The 23,406-nt window shown below is 35.7% G+C and overlaps 3 protein-coding genes, 1 long non-coding RNA gene and 1 pseudogene across 6 annotated transcripts; 4 read left to right on the top strand and 1 right to left on the bottom strand.

Annotated features, from left to right (window-relative positions):
- The first annotated feature begins 900 nt into the window (after positions 1-900).
- LOC144553763 (putative disease resistance protein RGA3) lies at positions 901-6,731 on the top strand. The gene is made up of 3 exons (XM_078301961.1): positions 901-1,165; positions 4,026-6,589; positions 6,684-6,731. Exons 1-3 carry the CDS (start codon positions 901-903, stop codon positions 6,729-6,731), a joined length of 2,877 nt encoding a protein of 958 aa, XP_078158087.1.
- A 53-nt stretch (positions 6,732-6,784) lies between these two features.
- LOC144554658 (uncharacterized) lies at positions 6,785-9,350 on the top strand. 2 transcript variants are annotated; one of them, XM_078302974.1, is made up of 3 exons: positions 6,785-7,924; positions 8,054-8,686; positions 9,006-9,350. In XM_078302974.1, the coding sequence occupies exons 1-3, from the start codon at positions 6,863-6,865 to the stop codon at positions 9,171-9,173; spliced, it is 1,863 nt and encodes a 620-aa protein (XP_078159100.1). In that variant the 5' UTR covers positions 6,785-6,862; the 3' UTR covers positions 9,174-9,350. The 2 variants fall into 2 exon arrangements, with proteins under 2 accessions (XP_078159100.1, XP_078159101.1); XM_078302975.1 differs by having other exon boundaries at positions 8,054-8,680.
- Positions 9,351-11,489: 2,139 nt separating this feature from the next.
- LOC144554613 (uncharacterized) lies at positions 11,490-14,801 on the top strand (annotated as a pseudogene). The gene is made up of 6 exons (XR_013511665.1): positions 11,490-11,657; positions 12,127-12,233; positions 12,756-12,853; positions 13,044-13,180; positions 13,718-13,785; positions 14,506-14,801. The product of XR_013511665.1 is annotated as an uncharacterized LOC144554613 (transcript).
- Positions 14,802-15,329: 528 nt separating this feature from the next.
- Positions 15,330-18,088, top strand: LOC144554615 (putative aldo-keto reductase 1). The gene is made up of 7 exons (XM_078302931.1): positions 15,330-15,435; positions 15,515-15,685; positions 16,042-16,245; positions 16,450-16,622; positions 16,801-16,897; positions 17,430-17,583; positions 17,767-18,088. The coding sequence occupies exons 1-7, from the start codon at positions 15,394-15,396 to the stop codon at positions 17,946-17,948; spliced, it is 1,023 nt and encodes a 340-aa protein (XP_078159057.1). The 5' UTR covers positions 15,330-15,393; the 3' UTR covers positions 17,949-18,088.
- Positions 18,089-22,356: 4,268 nt separating this feature from the next.
- Positions 22,357-23,341, bottom strand: LOC144554793 (uncharacterized). The gene is made up of 2 exons (XR_013511754.1): positions 23,139-23,341; positions 22,357-22,620 (listed from the first exon to the last, which is right to left on the bottom strand). It is a non-coding gene; the product is annotated as an uncharacterized LOC144554793 (long non-coding RNA).
- Between the last annotated feature and the right edge of the window lie 65 nt (positions 23,342-23,406).

Genomic DNA, 23,406 nt, shown 5'->3' on the forward strand with positions numbered 1-23,406 from the left:
AGCGGACGACCCGCACGCCGAGGATCTTGACGACACTAGCTATGGCGAGTCTTCCAAAGATGACGACTTCGACGAGTAACTCACGATCCACCACCCTCCATCTTCTACCTGTCACTATACTACTAAAAGTTGTCCATTATATTCACTGATTATAAACTTGGTAGCATGTATCCCGTATCTTTTCGTGCATTGTGTGTGTTTTAGCTGCATATGGGACATATTTTCTAATTACTGCTGCTTATGTTCTTGGTTAGCTACATATGGAACATATTATTACTACTTATGAATGCTATGGCGTCCTTATTATCTTTTGCTAATGTTAAAACAAGTTACGCCACGACTATGGTACCACTCGCAACCCGCCACACACAATCGTCTATCTATAATCGCCGTGCACAACTACTATCACACCGCCTTACGATTACCAAGGGCCCACCAATGTCAGCAATTTTTACTATAAATACACGCACAAACATATCATAAAAAAAACCCATTAAACACATTTCAGACATGCCTCCCAAATATTTCAAACGCATCGCTTACAAGGGCAAAAAACCCCGTCTCGCCAAAGGCGAACCCAGTAACCCGCCCGTGCCACAGTAGGTAAAGCCCATGCGCGAGTTTACCCCGGAAGAATGGCATCGCCTTGCCCGGCGATTCTCTGCCTCAGAAATCTACTGGTTTATGCACAACAACGAGACCAAAGTTAGCGACTTCGTTGATCGGATCCTAGCGGAAGAAGCCGCCAGACCACCTACACCCAAGAAGACCCTCACAGATCACCATCTTGATGACCTCCTCCGAGATGACTACCAGCCGCCAACCGACGATGAGACTGAGGACAAAACTGCCTCCATCCGCCACTGAGTCACTTGCACCAACTTCGGCCACAAGGATGATATGGTCAAATGCCGCAAGTGGGATATTGGTACCACACCTAGTGTGCCGATGAACCTGAACGAGATGGTCGCAAGGACCCATACTTCAGTTTTTGGCTGTGTCCACAGTGCAAGCCTGATCCCAAACAGGACCCCGGTTACAAATTCACATACAAGTCCAAAGCCGCCATCGAGCAAGATAGCCACTATGAAGATACCGACTCCGACATGGAACTTGATTTCAAGGTTTCAACCTAACAACAATCGTCGTCATCCCAGGAGAACGGGTATCCGAGATCATGCCTGCACTACTTGATATCTAAACTAATGCACATTGTCTCAAGTCTGTTGTTTCAATTTTTACTTTTCCAATGTACGTGTATCGCAATGACTATGTTATCTCTAGATTAATATTATCACTTTCCCGCTAGCTATCATGAATATGATTTTCCAACGAAAACAAAGGGCTTAAAGTTGATATATAAAAATAAAAAAAGAAGGGGGGAAGAACCCAGACATTCTCAACCACAAACACCACGAAGCGTCTAGTAAAAGGAACGATGAGCATGATACTGGTAAACGACACCAACCTTATTTACCATACCAGAAATCCAAAGAACTAGAATAAACGTAAAGGAGAGACCATTACTAACGAGACACATGGAAAGAACAAACGGCACGTCTCGCGTGAAGGAAGAGATTGACTTCTGCCCGAAGTGCAAGGAGTATGGTAAGCGACGTTTGATGTTTACATGTGTTGAATGTATAGAAGCGTTCCACCCACCCTGTATTTCAGATTTCCCTCCAAAAACAAGCGACGATCTGAGGTTTAAGCATTTTACATGCCCAACGTGCGCTATCGAGAAATACAAACGAGAAACCTACCCGAAAAAGCGCCCGCAACAATGGTATTCTGATTCTGATTGAGAAACATACCCGATAATCTCGCAAGATAACCATCAGCGATTTCGTCAATTATAAGTACCACGTATCGCGAGAGGTTGCTAGGATTTATGTCGGAGCATGTAATATTATGAAAGTACTATGAATCGTGTCGCATGAAGAACCTACTATGAGTCATGTTATGTATTTTTATGTCATTTATTTTACACTGTTTTATCTCATGATCCATTTTCTCTTACAAACTATGGGGCGCTCAGTATCTCATAGGTACGAAATGCCGATACATCTGGGGTAATCAAGCCAAAATACATCTCACTCAAATGCTTCTCCCTCGAATGCATCTCGGCTTAGGGGGCTAATGATAGGCCCATGTAAACAAGGCCTTAGACGAATGGATGTGGGTCATGAATAACCCAGTCTTGCATCTCGAAAAGGGCCAGGCCGGGACTAGGAATAAGACCCTCATCCCCAGTCAAGCAAGTCCGGCATAATCGAGGCCCAAGGCCTACCCAAGGCGGTCTCGGATAAAGCGAGATGGACCCAAAACCGAGCCAGTCGAAGGGCCTCCTCGGCTAGATCACCCTATGAGCATCCGCAAAGGACGTCACGAAAAGCAATATGCGGACTCTGACAATCCTGACAACGCGGAATGATTGTCAGAGAATAACCTATATAAGTCCCAAATCCCGAGGGATTACAGGGTGAACTTTGGGACAATAGAATGTACCAATAGGTTAGAGTACGAGTACCTCAATAATCACCCTAAGTCATCGCGGCGAGACTCGAACCAAACTTCCGAGGTCGGGACGAGTCGAGCCACCGATACATTACGGTCTCGTCCTCCGGGACTTGTTCCGTATCAGTTTTTAACCCAATAAACCGTTTGGCAGTTTTCTAAAATCACATACAAGTCCTTGTAGTCTTAAATAAGCTCAAATTAAGTCTAAAACCAAATATCAAATCAAACCGAGTACAAAACAAGCTTTTGTCAAAAATATCTGAGTTTTCAATCAGATTCAGTTGATTCTAACCGATTATCTCCTGAAGTGACTGATTCTGATTCTAATTTTTCCTTCTATGCATTTAACTTTACTGGCATAGTGCTTAAGTGGTTAGATGATAGAATGCAACTGAAATATCACAATTGTGCATCCTCATTACCTAAAAAAGATTATAGCTTTGGGACTTTAACCCTTGTATACTCAACCTGCAAGCAGAGTTGCTGGCAGAGAGAGTATCACAGGAAGGGGGATGTAGAGGCAATACCATAGTAGGAAATATTGATATCGGGATCGGGATCGATCCCAGCCGATACTGATCTGGGATCAGGGTATCGGCTGGTATCGACCGATTCGGATCGGAAAATCGGATTTTTTGGTCAGAATCTTGTTTTACACTAAAAAGGAGAAAAAAAATTGATAAAAAATTAATTTATCAATAATTTATGTTTAGATAAATGATTACAATCAAATAATCCACTAATACAAGTATTAAAACTATAAACACACTCTTTCACTGCCAGAAACTATATCGTGCTGGCTGGATCACTTCATCGTCATTTGTATTATAATAAAAATTGGGATATTGTTATCCAGAACAAAAAAAAAGACATTGTAGAACCAAATGAAATATTGTTAACATCTTTAATCACGGGTTCATATTTCTCTATTTCAGCATGTGCATAGTTTATACTTTATTTAATCAATCATGGGTTCAAGTTTTTAGACGAATAATGACTAGAATCGGACCAAAATAGCAGAAATTGGACGAAAAACACAAAATTCTCGAATGTCGACTTGGTATCGGATCATTGTCGGGCTATATCGATACGTATCGGCCAATCCGAATCGGTATCGGCCGATATTTCCTACTATGGACAATACTGTTGAGAAACAACATCAATGCAGAAGAACAAAGTAGCTGTGTTGTATGTTGAATTTAATTTTTTCTATGAATGTTGTCGTATAAGTTGTAATTAATGCTCATTTTATTTTACTACACTCACCTTGGTAGCCTCGACCACAAAGTAATTTTAAAGGAAAAAAAAAACAAAAAAACTTATGCACTCCATACAAAACAACACAAAGGTAAAAAAATAGAAAACCCAAAATGATCCTTGGGTAACCCTTGTGTTAGATTTTTATTGACTTCTCAATGAATATGTAAAAGACTAAGAGAATATATTTTTTATTTTTAAAATAAATATGGGGATACTAAGAGAAATTTTGATATACAAATCTATAGGGACTAAGAGAAAATTTGTTGAGATGTACACATCAACCCCCCTTGCTTCTTATTCATTTACTATTACCAAGGTGTCGATTCCAGATGGCATGGATGAACAAATCAAGGGTATAAGAGAGAGGTTTGAAGAGATTTCAAATGCACGTAGGGATCTTCATTTCAGGGAGGATGGGACCCGGGTAGTTAGGGATCCACAAATTTGTCCACAGACCAGCTCCCATATGGACGAGAGGGCTATTTTTGGTAGGGAGGAGGAGAAAGAGAAGATCATTAGCCTCTTGAAACCTTCAAATGGTCCTGATTTTATGGTTATTCCCATTGTTGGAATGGGTGGGTTCGGTAAGACCACGCTTGCCCAGCTTGTTTACAATGACTCTAGGATTTGTCGGTTTTTTGACAAGAGATGTTGGATATCTGTATCTGAAGATTTTGATCTAGTGCGGCTATCCAAAGCTATTATTGACTCAGTGAGTGACAACCCTTGTGAGTCCTTTGAACTAAGCAAACTTCAAGATGTTCTCAAGGAAAAGATAAGAGGTATTGCCTTGTTTCTCGTGCTAGATGATGTTTGGAATGAAAAAAGAAACTTGTGGGAGCGCTTTCGGGTTGGTTTTTTTGGTGCTAAATTTGTAAGAATTTTGACAACTACTCGCAATACCTTGGTTGCTACGATCATGCAGACAACATCACCTTTCCAATTGGGTTCATTACCTGAGGGAAATTGTTTGTCACTGTTTAAGCATTTTGCTTTTGGTAGTAAGGAGACAAATGAAAATGTAAATCTACAGAAGATTGGTTGTGGTATTGTCAAAAAGTGCAAAGGCTCACCTTTGGCCATAAAGGCACTTGGAGGCATTCTCCGACATGAAATGGATGAAGAGAAATGGAGAGAAATTTTGGAGAGTGATATATCAAAAATAGATGAAACTGGAGAGATTATACCAGCATTGCAGTTAAGTTACCAGAAATTGCCGCGATATCTTAAGCCGTGTTTCCTTTATTTATCCATGTTCCCGAAAGATACACCATTTGAAAAAGACATGGTGGTTAGGCTCTGGATGGCACAAGGCTATATTAATGGCAATACAAGTAAATTGAAAACATTGGAGGAGATTGGAAGTGAGTACTTTGATGAATTGCAAAGCAGATCACTCGTTAATCGTGGGCCTTTCACTGGGTACTTGTTGCATGATTTAATACATGATCTAGCAAGATCCATTTCTCAAGAAGCATACCGACCTGTTTTAGAAAATGACCAACACTACAATGGTCCATGCAAAGTATACCATCTGTACGTAACAAAACAAGATCAATTTTTGGGTTCTCTTTTAGCACCTAGTAACTACTGGTCTATTAGAACATTTGTAAAGGAATATCCAAGAAGTCGGAACTTTGAGCTAGCAATCTTCTCCGAGATTGCTTGTGCGAGAGCTCTTCAGTTGAGGTATTCGTTGTTGCCAAATACTCTCGGCATGTTGAAACATTTGCGCTACCTTTCTGTTAAATATTGTCAGATGGAAACACTTCCTGAAACTTTATGTCTTCTTTACAACCTTCAAACTTTGGATCTGAATAGCTTTTATCTTTGTGAACTTCCTGAAAACATCAAAAACCTTATTAACCTTCGGTACTTTCAGCTGAGTAGTGGTGAAATCCAACAGTTGCCTGATTCCATCTTCCTGCTTCGTAACTTGCGTACATTGTCATTAAGAAATTGTGCAAAACTTAAAGAGTTACCAAGAGGCATAGAGCAGTTAACTAGGCTACGGATTCTAGATTTACCTGTCTCTCTTATCAACATGCCATCTGGGATTGGAAAATTAACAACTCTTAAACCTTTGAGTGGACATTTTAGTGTCATGGATCATGGCATGAATGGGGGGCTAGGAGAGCTTAAGAATATGAATAAGCTTAGCGGGTTGTTGTGGATATCAGGGCTCAGAAACATCCATGACGTGGAGTGCTCCAAAAATGCCAATCTTGCGTCAAAGCTAAATTTACGCAGGTTAATTTTAAACTTTCAGGAAGATCATAGTATGCTGAATTGCAAAGCTAAAGAACTCCATCTCCATTTAAATGTCCGTTCAAGTAAAAAAGTAAAGAATGGGAATGATGAAAAGATACAGGAAGTTGTACTCCAGAGCCTCCAACCTCATGGTAACCTCACAGAGCTTGTAATATTAAATTATGGAGGACGAGTTTTTCCTTCTTGGTTGCTTAATCCATTACTTCCCAAACTGATAGCTCTTAATCTAAACTTCCAGACTGAGCCTAACTTCTTACCACCATTTGGTCGACTGCCATATCTTAGATTTCTAAAACTATCAGGTAGTTTTTGTGTTAGAAATATGGGAGATGGACGCAACACATATTCATTGTTGGCAGAATATGGTTCTTCCCAGCGGCCTAAGGAACCTAATTACCCATCACTTGAACTGCTCTCATTGAGGAACACAATCAATTTGGTGGAGTGGCAGGCAAATGATGGTGACTTCCCCCGTCTAAGAAAACTCATTATAGAAAATTGCCCAAAATTATGGAAAATCACAACAATTCCACAGGAAGTTAGAGTGATGTCGGTAAAACAATGTGGTTGTCATGAACTTCAGTTCTCATCAAAATCAAAGATTCGAAATATTTTGATCTCTAATTGTCCAGATCTTATCTCAGTTCATTCCACGGGGAGTGACTTACATGCTCTTGTGAAAATTTCTGTTCGAGATTGCCCCGAATTATGCAAATTTGCAAACATCCACAAACTACCGGCTATTAAGAGTATTTCACTTGATAGTTGCCCTAAATTATGGATATTTCCTATCATTCCAGAAGAACTTGAGATGCTGGAGATTCAAAAATGTGGCTTTCGTGAAATAATGTTGCCATCAAGATCTAAGAACCTAATCATTTCAAACTGTCTAGAGCTAATCTCGATTAATGGGAGGGATATGGGCCTGAAATCTATTGCAGAAGTTAACATTGAATACTGCCCAAAAGTGGAACTCCTAACATGTCCATCAATAATAAAAAGACTGAAGGTACACGAGTGTGGCTTTAGAGAAATTATATTCGGATCAATAACTGAGAACATATCCATCTCAAATTGTCTAGAGCTAAACTTGATCAAATGGAGGTATAAGAGATTAAATTCTATTAGAGTAGTTAGTTTTAAATATTGCCCAAAATTGGAACTCATAAGTATTCCAGTTGGCATATTGTTATTGGAGATACATGAGTGTGGCTTTCGTGAAATCGTGTTCCAGTCAGTCTCTATGAATCTAACAATCTCAAATTGTTTAGAGCTAATATCGATTAATTGGAGGGACGGAGACATAAATAATGTTAGAGAAGTTAGATTTGAATATTGCCCCAAATTGGAACTCGTAACCATTCCTGTTGGAACCTTGAAATTGAAGATAACTGACTGTGGCTTTCGTGAAATCATGATGCAGTCAGTATCTGAGAACCTAACAATCACAAACTGTGCAGAACTAATCTTGATTAATTGGAGTGATGGGGGCTTAAATTATGTTGAGGAAGTTACTTTTGAATCTTGCCCAAAATTAATACTCCCAACTATTACAACAAGAATCAAGAAACTGAAGATAGCTTACTGCGGTATTCAGGAAATCATATTTTCTTTACAATCTAGCATTCAAATGGTCGATATCTTTCACTGTCCAGTGCTCACTTCAATTCGTTGGGTGGAGAGAGAGGCATTGTTTCGTACGAACTTCCTATTTGAGGATTGTCCCGAGTTACAAACAGTGTTGTTAAACTTGCGAATATCATACTGTCCTCTTCTCCAGTTTCCTCTGAAGAGTTTGTTACAGTCCATGACCCAGAGAGCTGAAATTTATGACTGTCCCAGAATGGATTTGGGCAAAAAATATGTCTATCAGGTAAAAAATCACCATGTGATGAGCATTTTATAAACTTTTCACTACTCTACATTTTTTAATGACACTAATATGTTTTACAAATTAGTCTATGTTCTTTAATTACGCTTATCTGTTTTACTCATGCAACAGAGACAAACAACGATTGAAGAGTTGAATTTGTTTGGGAATAGTGAGATCTATCTATCACGTGCATCAGTCAATTCCACAATTCCACTTCTAGAAAGCCCCTTTACACTGTTCTTAATCAATGAAGATTTTCAACAAGTGGAATCATTAACACCATCAGTTGGGGTGAACTTTCAATGTATAATGCTAAATTTGGCTTCGTTGGTGATACTGGAGATTTTGAGATGCAGAAAGGTCATATCAGTGACAGGGCTGGATAATCTCAACCACCTCAAGCGCTTGAGCATATCATACTGTCCAGAGATATGCAATTGGGAGGATAGAACACTGCCACTATCACTCAAGTTCTTGGAACTAGATTCTTGTGACATGCTGAGCTCCTTGCCGAATTTATCAGTTCAAAACCATTCAAGCACTCTCAAGGTTCTTGTGATAAAGAAGTGCCCAAGGCTGGCTGTGTTGGAAGGTTTTCAATGCCTGATGAAACTGAAAACTGTGGAACTACTACACTGTACGAACATATGCATCTCTCCTGCTACTGATATCCTCCAATTCAGGCCCCACATTACCATTGGTGATTGTCCTTTGATGAGAGACTGGTGCCAGAGAAACAGCATCACTTACTACGAGGTCTGGGTACAACATTTTAAATAAATTATGTTGTTAGATAATTTAGATGTTAGACCCTTCAAAGTATATTTATTAATAGCAGACCCAACCAGTACCATCTTGCATATATTTTCCGAAATTCCATATATGCTCAACCCTTGATTGATTCACAAAGCATAGAAAAAATATACTAGAAGTTGCAAAAGAATCCATTATACTAATGCTCAAGCCTGGAATATTTTTGGTTTTTTGCAGGACCAAACAGCTTATAATATACTAATGTCCAGTATAAAATCCTGTAGAACAATCCTAGCTTACCTTTCTCGTGTCTAATGTTCATTGGCAGTTGAATCCTATTGACAACCCCCAAGATGATAGAGAAGCTGAACCAGAAAGTGCTGGATCAACATCACAATCAAAAAGTGCAGAGACTAATTTGGGAGTACTAGTCGTAGCCAATTTTGACTCGGTCAACAGTGCAACACGAGAAGAAGGAACGGGTCAATCGTTCTAGGCTATCGAGCAGTGAATAATAAATGATCATTTTTACATAGCCAAGTTCTTTTGAACAATAGAATGCACGAATTTAGAAAGAACGACAAGAATCAAACTAATTTGGAATTAATCAAGAACTGGATACAAGAAAGTGTAATAAACTTTAACTTCCTATATTATTTGATGTGTGGTTAGACCTAAAACCTATCTTAATTTTCATGTTTTATTGCATTTTAATTTGTCTTTATTATTATTATTATTATTTTATTTTATTTTTTGGTCAAGAGATGGGATACTGCACATGCAGGTTTAGAGCCCAATTTGACATGAGTGCTGAATTGATTTGCATCTCTCATCAGCTGGCTGTATTTTTGCATTTCTCTCTTTGTTAGCGCATGTGCTGAATTGATTTGTTTATTTCTCTCTTTGTTAGTGCATTCCAAATTTCAAAAGGGAGCAAGGCACTTTCAATAAAAGGATGGAGCAATTATATTGGTCAAAAGAACAACAACTGGGGAAATTATGCTTTCCATTCGTGCAGCGATATTTTGGATTTTATTCCCCAAGTGAGGTATGGTGCTTTAATTGCAATATACACTTATCTATAATGTGCTCTCATACAATATATAATCGTTGGATGTGCTTCGATTTTCACATGATTTGGAAACTCGGCTTAGTCAACATGGTATCGGTCGGGTCCGATCTGAGTTTCATCCGATTCTTCCGATTTCAACTGATTCATCCGATTCCGATTCCAATTCCGAGTTTCAGAACCATGGATTTTCATCCAACGCACGTCTTGACACAAATTGGATACCTGTTGTATTTAAACACACTTGAGTGATGCTTATTTCCTAAACCCCTATTAATTTAAATTATGTATTCAACTGATATTTACATTTTTTTTTCTAAGGGCAATTGTGTTGGATAAGTGCTGCCAGAGGATATATCGGTAACATTCTCAACTAGACTACATGACATTTTTTCTTTTATGCAGGCTCGAGCATTCTTTTGAAGCAAATTGATCTGAGAATGTTGCCTAAACCAAGAGATAGTATGGTCCAGAATAATTTGTGGCAGTTTTGGTGCCAGAATTCATATAACCATGGGATTTACATGATAAGTACTGCGCACTCAGCATAGTACAGATCATTTATTTTAACATCAGATTTACCCTTTGAGATTTCAAAAACTCATAAATTTACCCAATTTATTGACATTTTTATTAAAACTCATTTTAAATTTATAAAGTACGTATTATACATTTTATGAAAAAAATGCAGCACGTTTATGAGAAATATCCGGTCGTTTAATTGATCGGTTGTGATAGCAAATAGTTCATTTTGTTGTGATGCACACAATTGTATGCCTAAATGCCACTTTATATGCATTAGAAGTAGATAAATGAACCATATCCTTAGAAACTGATCATTTAGAAGTCAGAACATTTTTCTTGCACATATTTTTATATTTTTCAATAAAGGATTAAATGGTACTATATAAATATAAAATGAGTTTTAATAGAAAAGTCAATAAATTGGTGAATTTTTGAATTTTTGAATTTTAGAAGGGTAAATATAATATTATGAATTTCAGTGGGGAAAATACATAATTAAAAAAAATTGATGGATATACATGAAGTTCCCCCTTATTTTCCTTTTCAATATCTTTCTATTTTATTTTTCTTGTTTTTGTGCTCCTCCTCCCTAGATATAACATATTCCTTTCCTCCACAATTTTACATTAACCCCTTTAAGTTAGTATTTTTATAAATATTCAAAAATATGATTTTTATCTAATAGTAAAAGATAATGTTTTTCGCTATTGGAAGGTTAGAGATTCAAAACCTAAATGGAAATCATCTAAAAACATGAGTTTCAAAGGCTTATTATTAGATCTCTATCAATCTTTTAAAAAAAAAATGCTAACTCTTCAATGTCCTCCTCCCTACATATAACATATTCCCTTTCTCCATAATTTTACATTAACCTCTTTAGATTAATATTTTTATTAAATCTTCAAGAACTAACTTTTAATCTAGTTGCAAAAAGCAATATTCTTCACGTGAGAAGTATCAAATTTGAAATCCAAATGAAGATTTTTTTAAAATACATAAATTTAAAAATTTAAACCCCTTCTTCTATAATAAAAAAATGTTAATCTATACGAATTTTGAAGTTATTTGTACGAATCTTGATGTGAATCGGACCGAATTCGGCCCAATAACCCATTTCATGAGCAGGTATGTAATTAGAATTGCGCTTGGCCTCCACGCCACAGTAGAGCGGAGACACCACACTGAGCCCGCAAATAATCCCGGTCCTCGTAAACCGAATCAGCCTTAGAAGCGCATCCGCCCCACCCCACCACGGTCCACAATACCGGCCCACATCTCTTCTGTTCTATTCTCCAGTTCTACACCGCAACAAAGAAACAGCAGCTATTTACTTCCTTCGTCGACCTCTCTTCTTCTCTCTTTCGCGCTGCCAGCCATGTTTAAGAAGTACTCTCTCTCTCTCTAGGGTTTCAGATTGGTTCGTTCCAACTTGTGACAGTTCAACCCTTGAGATTTTGAGATTCGCTATGTCGAGTTCGATCTCATCTCCTAACTTTAAGTGACTGGATTGGGTGCGAATATTATACTAGGTTTAATTTCTGATACTAGGATTTATTCAGTGCATTGTTTATCGATCAGTGGCATTAACATCGTTACAGTTCGTTGGATTCGTAAATATTGCTAAAATTTGAATGGTGAAATCTTTTTTCAGTTTCTCAATGGAAGAATTCATGATTGCTTGCTGTCTGCCAGTGATTTATGTGAAATTTACCAGACAAATTATTTTACCCTTTTGCTTTTGTGCTTCAGAATCAGAATATTTGATTGTTTTTATATAATGAAGTTATCATTTCTGATAATGTATCTAATGTGGCATCTTTTGGTACTTGAATTTTATTTTTTTTTCTATGTGAAGGTTCACTTATGAAGATGTATCTGCACAGAATCAAGTGAAAGCATCAGTTCAGCGAAGTATTCGACAAAGCATTGCTGAGGGGGATCTCCTCTTGTTGTTGTCAAATGGTGAGTTTCTTCTTATCATTTGTTTCAATTTTCATTTATTACATATGCATTTATTGATTTAGTTTCAAAGTTACTCATGTATTTTAACCTAAATTACATGTGACTGGTAAATTTAAGATTTAAATTAAGCTGGTGTGTCTTTTGTACATCATGTTAACAGAATAATCTATAGAGACCTGGAACCCATTATGGAAATTGATTTGGCTTGATTTAAGTCAGATTTTGGCATTCTGTAAATAAAGATTAGCAAAGCTAGGTACAGAACTGTCAATATTTGGTTACCAGAGGTTTGGTACCAGTAAAACATTGTATGGTTTCATTAATGGAAATCGTTGCAAATGATCCCACTTATCTCAAAAAAAAAAAAAAAAAAAAATCAAGTTGTGTACCTTTTTCTCTTGCTACTCGATCAGTTAGTTTTAGTTTTTTAAAAGTAATACAAAATATTGGGTTTCCATGCCAGCTTGAAATAACCTCTTCTTTTAAATTTTTTGTTATTTTTTCTTGTTTTGTTCTTTGCAGTCAAAACCACCTCAATTTAGTTGTGGTGAACAATGTGCCACTATTTTTCAACATACGAGACGGTCCTTACATGCCAACTTTGCGCCTTCTACACCAATGTACGTTTTTCTTTTTGTTTCATTTTATTATTTTATAATTTTCATTGATCTTTACGTAGTCCTAATTTTGTTTCTGGAAAAAAAATATTATAAGCATACAAAATTTTCTTGATTTAAGTCAGTAAACCTGAATTGACGTTTACTTTCATTGTTTTGAATAAGTAATAACATATGTTATTTTCCTGTTTAGACCCTAATGTAATGAAGAAGTTTCAAGTGGACAGAAGCGCAATAAAATTTGTTCTTTCTGGGGCTAATATAATGGGTCCCTGTCTGACATCGCCAGGTGGTTCCTTGGATGAAGAAGTATTGGAAGAGAGACCTGTGGTAATTTTTTTATTGTTTCTATCAAGGGTTGCATTTTTCGGCTAATTGTATGAAATTATTTTTGTTTGATTTAAAATGTTGGTTTCATGAGTGAAGCTATGGTACCATGCATAGTGCAGATTGGTCCGTACAATGAAATTATTTATATTTTTTAGAATTTTTCTTACTATTTTTTTTATAGGTAAAATATCACTACTTTTTGAATAATCTAGAATTTTTAGATCAAGTGATTTTCTACCTACCTAGAAAAATGTAAATTTTGTTTAACAAGTACATTTTCACATGGAGATCATGTTAGATTGACTATTTGAACTTTAAAAACAGAGATATTGATTCATAGTATAGATCAACCCACGCTGTGCATAGTACCATAGCCTCACTCTTGGTTTGATCTCACATTTAATTAACAGATATACCAAACTTCGAAATGCCATCTCACCTTCAAAGAAAACAAAAAATTAAAGTACCAAATAGTGGTATTAGTTTGGGTAAGATGCTAACTTGGTATTTTTTGTAAATCTGTAAATTCTCTTTCAGGCAATAATGGCCGAAGGTAAAGAGCATGCTTTGGCAATTGGATTTACCAAAATGTCAGCAAAAGACATGTAAGTTAACGGGCAATTTATTTTGCATTATTTTCTTAAGAAATTACATAGAAGTCTGTTTGATCTGCAAAATTCCCATTTTACCTTCTTCGAAACTTAAATATCCTGTAGAATTCAATCCATCAGAACTCTTTATATCTGTTTATTACATAAGTGTCCAATTGTGAAGAGATTTCTTCGCAGGAAATTGTCTTTGTATTGAATTTTCAGATTTGTATACTTCCATATCTCTGGAAACAAAATATTATTTTCTCCAAAGGCTTGTGGATCTTGAAAATGATTCCATGTACTCTGTTGTTGGTTAAGGTCTACACCAGAACTTGGTGCCAGTTGAATTTTCATTATACTGTTAATTTTGTTTCTATTTTATTATTGTTGTTGTAATTTCCTCTCTCTGATTTAGGTAGCTGCATTAAGTTATGAAGTTTCTACTTGTTGAGAATCTTTTTATTCTATTGTTGAATCCGAATTGGATGTTAAATTATTGTTGACAGCTAGCGTACGTATATCCTTTTTCATTTTAACTAGTACTACTTTGCTTCATGTGTTATGTTTTTGTTTTTTTTTTCTTAATTAAATAGAAAATTTTGGCATGTACTTGCTTGGCAGTACAAGTCGCAATATAAATGCAGTAATTTAGATAACATTTAGTTATCTGTTTCATAATGATCTGCTTGTTAGGAGGTGTCCATTTTTCTGAACTTGATCTATTTTGTGCAGGGCCAACCCCAACCCACCTATTGTCCCAAATTCTGAATATAGTATATCCGTAACAAACTCTGTAGCGGGTAAAACTCAAGTTGGTATTTGTTCGTGTCAGCTGCTTCTCATGGTCGTATCATAACTTTTGGGGCAGAAAAACTTTGGGGATGAAGAACTGTATATTGTATCTTTTATTTTTCTCCCAAATTTCCCAAATTATATATTCATCAATGATGACATTTTATTCATATTGTAACACTTATCAAGTGAATTAAATTTTTAATTGTTTGAAATTAATTAGTCTTTAAACATCAGCAAACTATAAATTAATGGCATATTATATGAAATTTTGTTGGTATGTTTCTTTCCAATAGTTTCTTTAATTTAGTCTTATTAAATTGATTTAAAAACAGTATTAAAAATTGTTCATTATCAAGTACATGCTGTTTTATTTAATTTTGTAGATTTACATGAATTATATATGTGTGAAGAAAATAAATACTTGTTTATAATGTGAACGCATGTTAACAACCCCACTCTTGCTTTTTAAATAGCAGCAGTCATTTTCCTTGTTGAAGTTTTTTATAGACTTTTTGAAGAATTTATTTGTTAAATTATTCAAAGTCAAATATGATTCACTTGGATATAATTGATCTCCGCCAGTATTACAAACTTGATGCGTCCAGTATTTGGCTGAGGGCCTGTGGTCAACACTAAATATTGAAAACAAAATGGATTGTAAGAATTGTTTTATAACTGGAGATGGTTTGGGTCATGCTACTGACTATGATAATATGATGTCACTGCTTCCCTAATCAATTAGTAAAAGTATCATTCCCTAACATTATAAATATCAAAGCAACTCCTCTCTGTACTTGTTCAAGAGGAAAAACAGAGCAAGCGCAGATGGCCACTTCTAGAGTGAAATTGGGATCCCAGGGATTAGAGGTACTTTATATTTTGACACTTTTTTGTAATTCATGCACAGTTAATTTTGCAGGAATAATTAATTACGGTTATTTTACAGGTATCAAAGCTGGGTTTTGGATGCATGGGGCTCACATCATATGCTTACAACTCTCCGGTTTCTGATGATGTCGGCATATCGATCATAAAACACGCATTTGACAACGGCATCACCTTCTTTGACACCTCTGATGTGTATGGACCTCATACCAATGAGATATTGGTTGGTAAGGTTAGTTCTAGACTTTAATCTTATTTTGTTTTCATACAGGGGATTTAGATTTAGAATTTGTAACCGCAAGCTTAGTGCAGTGACATGAGCCATCGTTTCTCTATGGACATATACAGGTTTAATTTTTGAAAATAGCATCTTAAAAATACGAGAGTGAACCGGGAGCCTTTAATAAAAAACATTAATGTTGCTTTCATGCTTGATTTTGGGAAATTCAACAGAAAAATTAAGTTTGGTCAGTTGTTTTTTAGATTTACTGAAAGGAGCTAGGAAATAAAACTAACAAATCCATTTGTAGTGGCCGACCAAAAAATTTCTTATTTTCCAAATTACTTACAAAGGCCTTCACATATCAGGCTCTTAAGCACTTGCCAAGGGTAAAGGTGCAACTGGCTACCAAATTTGGGGCTTCAATAAATGTTGCTGGAAATCTAGTGATATGCGGCAAGCCAGATTATGTCCGTGCGTGTTGCGAGGCAAGCCTTAAAAGACTTGAAGTAGAGTACATTGATCTCTACTACCAGCACCGGATTGATACAACCATTCCAATCGAGGAAACTGTAATTACGTTCTTATCCTATTAATTCTTTATTACTGCTAATTAACAATTATCAATTGATTGGGCCTGCTCATCGATGCCCAAAACCTTAATTTGGTAGACAAATAGGAGGCCACAAGTTCTAGAGATTTGTTTACTTAAAGTAATACCAATCAGTAAACAGTAGCCTTATTAGATTGAGTTTTTGATCTATATATATATATAGGTTGGAGAACTAAAGAAGCTAGTTGAAGAGGGGAAGGTGAAGTATATAGGATTGTCGGAGGCAAGTCCTGATACAATTAGGCGTGCACATGCGGTGCATCCAATCACTGCTTTGCAGATGGAATGGTCCCTCTGGTCCCGTGATATCGAGTCAGAAATTGTGCCACTTTGTAGGTAATTCTTTTTTCTTCTATCAAACATGCTAAAATATGGTAGAATAGGATAAGTACCTGTGATGAATTTTATGAAGGTTCTTTCATATGCAACTGCATATGAGAAAAAAAAAACCCAATGAAACACACATATATGAGCATTGTTAAGGTTACTTACTAGTTGTATTTTGGTTGTACAGAGAACTTGGCATAGGAATAGTAGCCTACAGCCCCCTTGGTCGTGGATTTTTCGGTGGAAGGGGAGTTGTTGAAGAATTAAAGGACGGCTCATATTATGTAAATTTTAAACCATATTTCTTTTTGCCTTACTCTGACAAATTCACCTTCAGTTTAAGTATGTAGTAATGATTTTGTTAATCTTAATTTCATATGGAGATAATCAAGAACTATACTACAAGCACAAATTCAAGAGTTAAATTAGTAATACAAAATCCAATAATGAATAAAACAAATTACTAAACCTAGTAGTTTGCTAGTAAAGAGATTTACTGGTGTGGTATAACATTCCATTTGTAATTAATCCTTGATTTAAAGGTACATTTTATAATGTAAAAGTCGTTGGCACGGTTATCCAATCATTATCTCAAACTAATTTTCCTTCTGATTTTTTCTTTATTGTATGAAAATCAAACCCCAATTAAACAAAACCAAAATTGAGTTACTGATTCAAAGCTCTACAAAATAATGATACAATGTTACAGACCGTCCTTCATATAAATACCAGAAAATGGTGTGTATTGCTTTGTATCTCGAGGACAAGTACAGGTTGCTGTTACTAAACTAATTATTTTTCTTTACTGGAAAATAGACAAATTTTCCAAGGTTTGTGGGGGAGAATTTAGAGAAGAACAAACATTTGTTTTTTCGGCTTGAGGGTCTAGCGAAGAAGCACAAATGCACAACTGCTCAACTAGCCCTGGCATGGGTTCTTCACCAAGGGGATGATGTGGTTCCCATCCCAGGTTTGCTTGATTTATTTTCTATCACATTCCTTCTGAAATAATTATTTTTAGAAAGCAAATATTCCTTCTCAAATGGTTATAAACAATATGCTTGTTATTATTAACTTTTTTAATGTAAGGTTAATTGAAATGGTATATAAATTAATGAAAAGTAATTATATATCTTTTTGTGGGTTATGCCAGGAACCACCAAAATTAAGAATTTGGAGAGCAACATAAGCGCACTGAAATTGAAACTCTCAGATGAGGACATTAAAGAGTTAACCGATCTGGTAAATGCAGATGATGTGGCTGGTAGTAGATTATTAAGTGGAAATGAGAGTGCACAGTGGAAATATGCAAATACACCACCTCTCAATCAGTGAGAAAAAGATTATATATATATGATATAGCTGAAGAGATAAAATTGAACTTTTTTGACGATTTACTATTTTCATTTACTTTCCTTTTTCGTTTACAATTTGGACGATTTACTATATATAAATGGTTTATTATATTGCAGTTACTGTCATTTTATTTTTGTTTTGTTGTTAAAAAAATATATGTAGCGACTTTTAACCGCACATAAAATGACCAGGCACAAATTAAATAATCACATAAAACCTTATAAAGTAGCAGCAGCAAATGATCTCTCCAAAGTAGCTGTTAAGGTCTTTAGAATATCAATAATTCCAATAAATAAAGTCGCAAATTTGGCCCTATATTTTATTTTTCAATGTTCAGTGAATTTGATTTATGTGGTCTGGTACTCTAGTGTCCACACAGGTGTTTGGAATTGTTAGTCTTACATAAATTAAGATGTGATAAAAAAATGCTTAAATCTTAAAATTTTTTATTGTTTTCGTGCTATAATACAAAAAAGAAAAAAAAAATGAAAGGGATTATTTTGTGGCTGTTGGGTTTGTCACAAGGCCCTTTAGTCTTACACAGGCTATAATATATTTTATGGCCCATATAGATCTTGAAAATTTGGTTCTTTGAAAGAATACGGTACTCTCTACAATTGATCAATTGATCCAGGCCACACAATTAAAATTGTCAATAAATATCTCTGATCCAATAAATGATACAATACCGCTAACAAAGCTAGCATGTGCTATGCTCGCCAAATTCTCTTTGATCGAATAATCGACACAATACTACAAGCAAAGCTAGCTTGTACTATGATTACCAAGAGAACTTGGCAAGCATAGTTCTAAAATCTATTGGCTTGGTTTTAAACGACAAATTTAAATCGTTGAAACCGATAAATTTCACAAGTGATACGTGACATGCAAAATTTTAAAAATTTTGAATTCATTTAGTATAAAGTAAAATGGTAAAAAAATAATGAAAAATAAATGCATTAAAGTAGAACTTCATTTTGTTGACCTTTTAAAATTATATTAAATAAATTCAAAATGTTCAAAATTTTGCATGTACACGCATTACTCGTAAAGTAGATATGTGTAACGGATTGGATTCGTCATTTGAAACCAACTCAAAATTATAGATTCAAGAGTTATGCTCATCAAGTCCTCTTGGCGAGCATATCACACGCCGGCTTTCTTCATATTAAAATCACTGGTTTTTCAGAAAATTCTCAAGCATCCAAGAAAAAAGGATTTTGTACCTATCTAAAAAAATAATAATTCTTTGTCAAAAAGTTTAAAATTTGATCGTCAAAAACATTTTAATAGGGACATCATGTTAAATTATTCAGATCGATTGTTTGAACTTTAAAAATAACGATAAAGATGTGAGATACGAATGAGACAAAAAATATTCCAATAGTACCCATTCAATTGAAGAGGATTAGAACCCGTATACCTTACGCTGGGCGGAGCCAGACTTTCTGTCTGTGGGGGTCAATCATATAAACTTTTTATGCTGCGAATGGAGGTCATTTTACCATATCTATAACATTTTACTCAAAATTATATAGAAAACTATGTATAAATACAAAAATTTTGAAAAAAAAATGGGGGTCAATTGACCCCCATTGGCTCTTACTCCCTCTGCCTCTGCTTACACATGATTCATTCCCAAAAATAATCTGGACCATAAAAAAACAGCGATTTTCAATAAATCTAAAAAAATAGTAAAAAAATTTCAAAAAATGTAAAATTTGGTCTCCAAACACATATTAATATGGACAACAAGATGAACGGTTTGGATAAGTTATTTGAACTTTGAATCACGTGATTTATAGTGCAATACACAAGAAAGGCTATACATTGTAATGTACCGTAGCCCATCTCATATATATATATAATCCACATCATCACGTATTGAGTAAATAAATGTAAATGTCGACATCCATGTCATTTAAAAATTATTTAAAAAGTTATATTTACATACATGTCACTATGGATATCATTATGATACTAATGAAATATTCATATATTTTTTTAATCATTCATACCTTTTTTATTCAAATTAAAAACAATTAAGGACCAAAAATGGACCTTTTAAATTATAACAGCCAAAAACCGATTTTTGTCATGTTTAAGGACTATATATCTTTGTCATTTACTCTAATTTTGTTTAGGCACTAGCGTCATGCATGTATTCTACTTTTAAGGGCCAAAACTTTTTTTTATTCGCTATACAATCCGTGCAAACTTAACTTGTACGAATATTGAAACTAACACGTTACAAATATGAAAATAGAGCGCACAAATTATAAAGTGAAACACACAAATCTTAAAGCGGAACGCAGACATGCATAGCTCATCTAACCCATTAGGTCCGATGGATTGGCATCCTCGTCTAAAGTCTAAACCCTGTTGGCGACCATATAGCAAAACATATTACATAAATCATTTGATTCTTGTTGTAGCATTGTTTAATGCCATATTGCGATACACAATTGTCGTATTCTACCAATACTTTTATTATTATTATTTTTTATTGAGGAGGGTTCCACTGCCTCCAATTTTCATGCCTCCATTGAACCTCCAAATCTCAACCGTTCATCAAGTATTTGATCAACAAACCAGATTAAAACGCTCAAGAGTAAGAAAATTTTCTCAATTCGCCTCCAGTACTGCCTCTCTCCCTATCGCTCTTTCCCAGTGCGCCCCCACCACGCCCCCTCCCCACCCCACGACTTCCCTCGCACGCCCCCCAGTGCCCCCTTCCCCCGACCTCCCCCTCGCGCCCCCTTCCCCGTGACTCTCGACTACGAACCGACGTTGCACCGACATTAGACTAGGATTGTAGGGAGGTGAGGATGACAAGTTAGGTTTTTAAAGCCTCTTGAAATTTCTTTACAGTCAGAACACAAACATCACTAGGCGGCATCAATCATTTGGGCACGTTGGCGTTGTCAAAACGATCTGACTTACTCAGCAGTACAACCGACCTTCAAAAGGTTCATCTCCTATTACAGGGCAATAGTGAATGAATCCAATTTGGCATCGAAGGGCACTCCGGCAGCAACTGGTAACCGGAGTGAGCTTCTGATGAGGCAACAATAGGGATGTCTCTCTAAAATTGAATGCTTTGTGGATGGAGCTTGGGTTGACAGATGGCAAGGGGGGATTGGATGTGTGCTGTACAGTGAGGGAGAGTTGCAGGCCTATCTAACTTCACATAAGAAGGCTTGTAGCGCTACTCATGCTGAAGCAATTGCTCTCCTTGAGGGCATCAGGTTTGTGCAACACAAAGGGTTTCTAGAATGTGACTTCTACTCTGACAATGCATCTCTGGTAAGTTGGGTGACTGATACGCAACCACCGGTACAGGCAAATTGGGAAGCATTCAAAGAATGAATGATATTATGGATGGAATTAAGAAAGAACACTAAATATACCTATCAGGCTATTCCTAGAGGTCAAAACGAAGTGGCCGACCATTTAGCAAAAGCAGGTAGATCTCAGGGGTTAGATTATGTGGGCTTCACTTTCCCTCTGTTCAAATGTACTGGTACTATTTCATGAGGATGCGAAGTTTGTTTTTTTTTTTACTTTGGCAGATGATAGGGAGAATTCCTAAATCCGTTTGTAATGATGAAGTAATCTGTAAGGAGATGTAATGTTTTTCCCCTTGGAATACAAAAAAAAAAACACAAAAATTAGCAATTGTGTCACATACCAAGACTAGGCAATTTGGTTGTACATTTTTTTAGGATGTTGTCATTTGTATTTATTTTTTATTTTGAGAGAAAGATGGCTATTTTTGTTGTGTTTGTATCTATATTTCATTTTTGGGAGCAAGATAGATGTAGTACATAAAATATTTTTACATGCGAACAGCAAATTTCTTATACAAAAAATATATTTTATTTTTGATGTGACCTCTTAAATGCAATAAAATTTGTTATTACAGGAAACATGGAGCGGCAACGTTCTTGCAAGATTATTAGAAATTGATACAATAAAGAATAAAGATTACCAAAGCATCCCAAAATTAATTTTGTCAGTCTTTTCTTAGATGCATCACCACCAAATGCATTTGTACCAGAAGGGCTACAGTACCAAAAAATTTACACACCAATCTAGCGCATAATTCGTAAGTATGTAATATTCCCACAAAATTCAAAATAACATATAAATTATATTTAAGCAATGTTGACCCAATTCAGTTAACAAAAAACTAGCGAGCAACAAAAAGTTAGCAATTAAACACAAAAATTAACCCAAAAATTAGCAATTGACATGAACTAAAATGAATAACACCGTAATGCATTCTTTGTAGTTTGTACCAGTTTGAAATGTGTAGTAGAAAAATTAAAATTACTTATACCAGAAATGAACAATTGAATTGAACATAATAACAGTAAAATAGACAGCCGTTCACAACAATAATATTGCATTATTGTACCAGTACATGACTTGTAACAGTTTAAAAACAAAAAATAACAACAACAAAAAAAAAAAAAATCAAATTTTACAAAAATTCCAGATTTAACATGATATTGTATAAAGTTCTATCATCCCTGTGAATTGAACCTATTGCAAATATAAACAATGAAATAACAAGAAATGAGGAAATTTTAGCGGTTCCTCATTCTCTTTTGTTATGACACCTACTTGGGACTAATCTGCACATAACCTGCACATTAAAAATAAAACCATAAAGCATTATTTTCTTGTTTGAATAATCAAAAGGTCGCAAACCCTCATACATACAATTATACAAATTTAAACCCAATTATTATCGTACTTGGACTAACAAATGGTACTCAATTCATGCTATCACATTCAAAGATGTAAACATTTCATACATCAACCTTTAACATATATACCCAACCAGAAAAACATATGATAAGCATATCTGAAATAGCCACAAATCACTAGATAAATTACTAGAATACCTGCTAATGCCTCAAATTTAGACGTAACAGAACATACCAGTCCCATATACAGTACCCAAATTGCAAAAATCACCAATGTATAAAAAATTAGAAATAGATGTGAATTTATGTAAAAAATAACACAAAACAGATCTAGTTTACCAAAAATTTCAGTTTGAAATGTGCGCAATAGAACTGAATCAAGGCTACTTGCATTTTTTTTTTTTTTTTGAAACTTCTCAATCTTGGAGAGAGGGAGAGAGAAAGAGAGAGTTACATGATTCTCTTTGGATTCCTTGTAACGCGGAGGAGAGTCGGCGAAGAGATCGGGGAGGAGGGCCGCGTCGGGAAAGAGAGAGAAAGGCAGAGGTTGCGAGAGAGAGCACGCAGGGGGGCTTCTCAAACGGAGGTCGCTGTGGGAGGGGGATTGATAACCGGATTCGCTGGATGGGGTGCCGAGAGAGAGCGACGGAAGGAGAGAGAGAGTTGCTAATTGGAAGAGAAATGGAGACGATTTGAACAAATTTTATCACTGAAGCGTTTTC

The sequence above is a fragment of the Carex rostrata genome, chromosome 5 (assembly GCF_964058835.1).
Source record: "Carex rostrata chromosome 5, lpCarRost1.2, whole genome shotgun sequence".
Lineage (NCBI taxonomy): Eukaryota > Viridiplantae > Streptophyta > Magnoliopsida > Poales > Cyperaceae > Carex > Carex rostrata.

Excerpts from the sequence above, each read along its gene's own strand:
- LOC144554658 (XM_078302974.1), top strand. The coding sequence starts at position 6,863 with ATGCTGGAGATTCAAAAATGTGGCTTTCGTGAAATAATGTTGCCATCA. Across the intron at positions 7,925-8,053 it reads GCAAAAAATATGTCTATCAG|AGACAAACAACGATTGAAGA; the intron begins GTAAAAAATCAC and ends CTCATGCAACAG. Across the intron at positions 8,687-9,005 it reads TCACTTACTACGAGGTCTGG|TTGAATCCTATTGACAACCC; the intron begins GTACAACATTTT and ends GTTCATTGGCAG.
- LOC144553763 (XM_078301961.1), top strand. The coding sequence starts at position 901 with ATGGTCAAATGCCGCAAGTGGGATATTGGTACCACACCTAGTGTGCCG. Across the intron at positions 1,166-4,025 it reads TCGTCATCCCAGGAGAACGG|GGACTAAGAGAAAATTTGTT; the intron begins GTATCCGAGATC and ends ACAAATCTATAG. Across the intron at positions 6,590-6,683 it reads TCACAACAATTCCACAGGAA|ATCTTATCTCAGTTCATTCC; the intron begins GTTAGAGTGATG and ends CTAATTGTCCAG.
- LOC144554615 (XM_078302931.1), top strand. The coding sequence starts at position 15,394 with ATGGCCACTTCTAGAGTGAAATTGGGATCCCAGGGATTAGAG. Across the intron at positions 16,246-16,449 it reads CCATTCCAATCGAGGAAACT|GTTGGAGAACTAAAGAAGCT; the intron begins GTAATTACGTTC and ends ATATATATATAG. Across the intron at positions 16,898-17,429 it reads TAAAGGACGGCTCATATTAT|ACAAATTTTCCAAGGTTTGT; the intron begins GTAAATTTTAAA and ends ACTGGAAAATAG.